The sequence below is a fragment of the Mastomys coucha genome, unplaced genomic scaffold, assembly GCF_008632895.1.
Source record: "Mastomys coucha isolate ucsf_1 unplaced genomic scaffold, UCSF_Mcou_1 pScaffold6, whole genome shotgun sequence".
Taxonomy (NCBI): Eukaryota; Metazoa; Chordata; class Mammalia; order Rodentia; family Muridae; genus Mastomys; species Mastomys coucha.
Window position 1 is genome coordinate 15,473,747 of NW_022196912.1, and position 6,202 is coordinate 15,479,948.

The 6,202-nt window shown below is 40.0% G+C and overlaps 1 protein-coding gene across 2 annotated transcripts in view; it reads left to right on the forward strand.

The window, feature by feature from the left end:
* Prkd3 (protein kinase D3) overlaps positions 1–6,202 on the forward strand; it is an 86,116-nt gene that overhangs the window by 58,599 nt on the left and 21,315 nt on the right. Inside the window, exons 11-12 of one of the 2 annotated variants that reach the window (XM_031357504.1) lie at positions 559–835; positions 4,315–4,367. In XM_031357504.1, the coding sequence (XP_031213364.1) occupies positions 559–835; positions 4,315–4,367 (330 nt within the window). The remainder of the gene's footprint in view (positions 1–558; positions 836–4,314; positions 4,368–6,202) is intronic. The other variant, XM_031357505.1, reaches the window with a different exon arrangement.

A 6,202-nucleotide genomic window follows, 5' to 3' on the forward strand; every position in this document is an offset into this window, starting at 1 on the left:
ATGTGTATAATGAGTGTTTTGCCAGAATGCATGTGTATGTCTGGTACCCATAGTTGCAAGAATTGGATATTGGGTCCCCTGCAATTAGAATTATAGGTAGTTGTGAGCTGCCACATGGATGCTGGGAAATGGACCCAAGTCCTCTGCAAAAGTAGAAAGTGCTCCACTGAGCTTCTCTCTAGCCCCCCACCTTATTTTTTAGAATAAGCCTAGAGCTCACTGTTCTGGATAGACTATCTGGCTAGTAGTGAGCTCCCTGAGAGACATGCCTGCTACCCGCCGGTTCTGGGGATCTGACAGACCCACATGTTTGTAAGCACTTTACACATCTCCCATACCCTGAGTCTCTAATACTCCGTGATCTGCCTCAAACATTACTAAACAATCAAATCATTTAAGACAGACATACCATAATACTTGGCTGCCTAATCTATAATCTGTATAGTGTGTTGGTCTTGGTGGCATTCATAAAAATGCTTATCTTTGCTTCTGGTATATTTAAAAAATAAAAATAAATGTGTATTCATAGTTTTTCAATGTTCAACTTTTTTACTACAGGAAATTCCACTTTCAGAAATTCTCCGCATATCTTCGCCACAAGATTTCACCAGCATTTCACAAGGCAGTAACCCACACTGTTTTGAAATCATCACTGATACTGTGGTATATTTTGTTGGTGAGAACAATGGGAGCAGCTCTCATAATCCTGTTCTCGCTGCCACTGGAGTGGGGCTTGATGTAGCGCAGAGCTGGGAAAAGGCAATTCGCCAGGCCCTCATGCCTGTTACTCCTCAAGCGAGTGTTTGCACGTCTCCAGGCCAGGGAAAAGACCACAGTAAGTGGAAGCACCTTGCTGGCTTCACTTCATTTTCAGCATTTGGAGATGTGGCTGTGCTTTTTCATTCTTTCCATTTTGCATTTTTAATGCTTAAGTTTTGTCTTTGATAGCCAATACCATTAGTTAATACCTTTATGAAGTTACGCTGAGTATCATTCATATATACATATATGTGAATGTGTGTGTGTGTGTGTGTGTGTGTGTTGGCTCCAGTATATATTCACAGCTCGCTACCCTCATTTCCTTACATTTAAACTCTGCATCTGTCAGATCTAAGATTTTTTTTTTTTTTTTTACTGCTCTATAATAGTAGCTACTGTTGAGTGGAGCCAGCCTATAAAACAAAGAATAGTGCTACAGTGCTTAGCGGTTTAGTGTCTATGAGTTGTTTTTTATTTTGTTTTTGGTTTTTTTTTGTGTGTGTGTGCTGATATAAAGTATTGTGTTTACATTATACTCATAAAATCTGTTAGGTCAGAATAATGATACTTTTAAATCAAGAAGACAGAAATTAAAAAATATTGAAATGGCCACGGTGGTACATGCCTCTAATGTCAGCACTAAAGAGGCAGAGGCAGATAGATCTGTGAGTTAGAGGCCAGCGTGGCCTGTATGGTGAGTGTTAGCCGGGCCCATAGTGAGATCCTGTCTCAGGAAAAATGGGGTGGCAGGGAGAGATGGGGGGAGGAGGATATTATTACACTAACAAAACGTTAAACCCAAATTGAATGGTTATTTAATAGTAAAAAATATTAGAGTCTAATAGAACTTTTACCTTACTGAAATTATGTTCATAGAGAATTATAGAGAAACATCATCATTAGACAAATATATTTATATTGAAATAAGTATCAGCTACTTTCCAAATACAGTTTATCTCAGTTTACCTGTATTATTTTATGCAACTGTTTCGTGTATTATGTTAGGCCTAAAACTAAAATTCAAAAAAGAAATAATAAAACCTACTTTGGGGGAGATGAATATTTGAATGTTAGGTAGCAGCAAATGAAGTACAGGGACAAAATAAGGAATGCTTTACTGTAGAAACTGAGGTGTGGGTAGGAAAAGAAGGGGCTTCATTCAGAGTAGAAACCTTGATGTAGAATTTGGACTGCAGTCAGGGGTAGGATAGGCAGAAGTGAATAAAAAGGTCGAGGAGGTAGTGCTTTCGCTGGGGAGACAGGTATAATCAAGAGTGGGAAATCATGTATGTCCTTTGGTACATCCTGAGGGAGGATGGGTGGATGCCTGGTTAACAGGGCTTAAGTTCTGAGCAGTTTAGACAGAACTAACATTTAATCAAATAAGAACCTTTCTCCAGAAGCATTAGAGACATACATGCACATTTTCTTCTTAACTTCCAAAGGCTTGGTAAAAGTCTCTAAAGCAGAGTGCTAGAGTAAGAAGGGAGATGAGGGAGAATGCATACAGTGTCGCTCACTTTGCTGTGTGATCTTGGTCTCCAGCATTCTGCATCCAAAGTGGGAGGAATAATAAATACACCTAGTGCACTTGGCAGTGTGCCTGAGACTTAACTGATATTCCAGTTTTGTCTGAAACTGAGAGAAATTAAAACTGGATGGGTCCAGATAGAGGAGGCCATTGAGAGAAAATAAAATAATGAAGCTAGGAAATAAACCACTAGGAAGACATGGCAGGTGCAATAATTTTGCTGGTGTGCCTTTCCTTGATCAGTCGTAAAATTTTAAATTACTTACAGGGTGTACTGGTATGCTCCTTTAACTGCAGCACTCCAGGAGATAGAAGGAAGGTGACATCTTTGAGTTTGAGGCCAACATGGCCTTCATAGGGAGTTCCAGGCCAGCCTGGGTTACATAGTGAGACTGTTCCCTAAAAAAATAGAAGATTTAGATAACGTAAAATAGTTTTGAATTGGCTTAATATTTTTAAATAGAGTTTCTCGTGTGTGTGTATGTGTGTGTGTGTGTGTGTGCGTGTGCGTGTGTGTATATATGTGCGTGTGTGTGTGTGTGTGTGTGTGTGTGTGTGTGTGTGTGTGTATGCGCCTGAGTATGCCTGAGGAGAATATCAGGTCCTTTTCTGTTATCTCTATTCATTCCTTTGAGAGCACTGAAATAGACGAGCCTTTGGCTAGACTGACTAGCCTCCTCTCTTTGCATCATACAAAGCTGCAGAAGGCCACACTTGGCCTTTTAAAATAGGTGCTGGGGATTAAACTTAGATCCAAATGCTTTTGCACACTAAGCCCTTCCCCAACCTGTGTTACTTATTTATATTGAAGATTTTGCTTATATTAGTGCTGTCTTATATTTTAATATGTGCAGTTGTGAAGGATATGTCATGTTTGTTTTGTTTCTCTAGGTTGTCTTAATGGTGTTTGGTCTTTAATAGCTGTTGTTTTGCTTGCCTCCATTACTTTCTCTGTTTACCACAGTAACTCATTAAAACTTTGTAGGAATATGTCATCTGACTTGAAGCAGGCCTCGGGATATATGAAGGGTCCATCCCATCTCAGTCCTGTCTCTGCCCTCAAGAAACTGTTGTCAGCAGTTTGTTATAGATACCTTGACTGGGGAAGGGCTGAGAGGATGGGAGTCCATACTAACTTCTACATTGCTTTATTTTCCCTTTTACAAAATATAAGGTCATATACTCTGTGGTCTTTTTATAAATTCCTTTTACCTACTCTAATACATAAAAGGCATATTTAAGTACCACTGTATAAACTTATCAAATTTAAACTTTTTAATGAAAGTAATGAATTTTTTTTTAAATGTGCATGGGTGTTTTGCCTCCATATATGTCTGTGTACCACATATGTGAATTATGCCCCGAGAGGCCAGAAAAGGACATCAGAGGCCCTGAGACTAGAGTTACAGATGGTTGTGAGCCATCCAGTGGATGCTAGAACTCAAACCAGGTCCATTGAAAGAACGGCCAGTATTCTTAACCACTGAGCCATCTGTCCTAACACATGCTTTTTTGTGTTTTAAAACAACATAAGCAGTATAGAGATGTAAATACTACAGTCCTCACTCCCTAGCCTGCATCACTCACTCACCAGAAGTAGCAGTTTTAGTAGTAGTTTTAGTTTTAATTCAAACACTGCTACACTATAACTTGTTTTTTCTTCTTTGCTCCTGGCAGTGCTGGTAATTGAATCCAGGGCTTCACACTTCACACATAATAGGCAGATGCTCTAACACTGAGCCCTTAGTAGGACATCATGTCACAGATTTATGCTGATTACTAAATATTTAGAGCACTATTTGTATGGATATGGCATATTTTATTTACTCAGTTTCTTGTTGATGGGTTAGTATCATATATAACATGCATTTTAATTTGTATTTAATATAGTACACATTTTAATGCATATATTATCTATATTGATGTATTTTTTAAGTTTGATAACATGGATCTTCAGTAAATAATATTAGGTCACATACTAATCATTTTGTGTTTTTCTTATATTTCATTCTTATATTTTACAGAAGATCTGGCTACCAGTATCTCCGTATCTAATTGTCAGATTCAGGAGAATGTAGTAAGTAATAATTATAACCCATATGTGCAGACCGAATAATTAAAATAAGGAAATTAATGTGAAAATCTTATCAGGATTAAGTTTTATGTCCCCAAGTGTAGGAACAGGACCAAGGACAGAAGATGAGAGGCAATGGAGTCACATGACAAACCCTGAATCCCGGAATCAGACTCTGGAGAGCAGCATCAGAGTTCAGATCCGAGTTTATTGTACAGTATATAGAAGCTTATATTCAGTGTTTAAGCCAACCCCAAGGCCCTAAATCCTCAGCTAATCATATCTCATGACACTGTCACCATGCTCCAATAAAAACCCTGCCTGATGAGGTAACTCAGGAGTGACAGGAACATGAGCATGTGTTAGGACTTGGATGGAGACAGGGAAGCAGCCACTGCCCTGACCTCTGCTCCTTTTGGCTGTCTTACTGGTGTTCTGGGAGCCATCTTAGATCGAATTCAGTGGGCGGCAGATCAGACTCTTAGGGGTCGCAGGAGTCTGTGGTACCTAGCTCTCCATCCTACTTTTTCCTTCACAAGGTTGACCTCCACACCCCCCACGCTCAAGTACTGACCAGTAGCTAAAGCTCAGATACTAAGCTACACTTCGTAGTGATGCTGTCCCTGAGCGATTCTACTTCAGGGGTGAAACTAGGGTAGTTTTTTTGGTTTTTGGTTTTTTTGTTTGTTTCTAATCATAAAAATAGGAATTTTTTCACAGGGCAATATTACACAGTGATAGGCTAACATCTGGTATTTGGTGACCCAAAAAGAGAGCTTCCTAAAGAGAGGTGCACCCAAGCTATTCTCCGAGGATGGATGGGGTTTGACACAGCCTGAGGGAGTGGGCTGGGGGACAAGTCATTTAGGTACAGGAGCAGGATGAGTGCCTGGAAGGACACAGGAAATGAACCGAGTAGATGAAGTGTGATGGCTGGGTCTCAGCACAGAACTGCTGCTGCAAAGGACCAAGTATTAAACAGTTCCGTGGTAGAGTCTGCCCAACTTTGCCACGGTAGCAGAATGACTATGACTGTTTTAATAAACTTGTGGCCACTGAAATTTGAATCTCATAGTATACTCGTATATCACAAATATGACTTTGATTTATTCAATCATTTTAAAAACTTAACCATGGATTAAGAGCTACAGAGAAAGAGCCACGACTGTACTTTGCCACCTTTTGGATCAGACTGAAAAACAAATATACTAGAAATTTAAAAAAAAAAAAAAAGATTTATTTTATGTGTATGAGTACACTGTAGCTGTACAGATGGCCATGAGCTATCATGTGGCTGCTGGGAATTGAATTCAGGACCTCTGCTCACTCCGGCCCCGCTTGCTCTGGCGTAATACACTGTAGCTGTCTTCATACACACAGAAGAGGGCGTCAGATCTCAGCAAGAATGGTTGTGAGCCACCATGTGGTTGCTGGGATCCGAACTCATGACCTTCGGAAGAACAGTCAGTGCTCTTACCCACTGAGCCATCTCGCCAGCCCTAGAAATTTTTAAAATGTTGTTCTCTGGTAAAAAATATCTTTGACCTGGAGTTTGAAGCTATTATAGTTTTCTAACGTACGTTTTGGGCTTTCTAATATTGAAGTAGAGAATGAATTTCTAGTCAGCTAGAAATAGCAAGCATCAAGAGATGATCTCTATGTCTCATGTCCTGGTCATAGCTAAAATAAAAGAGGCCAGGTGGTGGTGGCACACACCTTTAATCCCAGCACTTGGGAGGCAGAGGCAGGCGGATTTTTGAGTTCGAGGACAGCCTGGTTTACAGAGTGAGTTCCAGGACTGCCAGGGCTACACAGAGAAACCCTGTCTCGAAAAACTA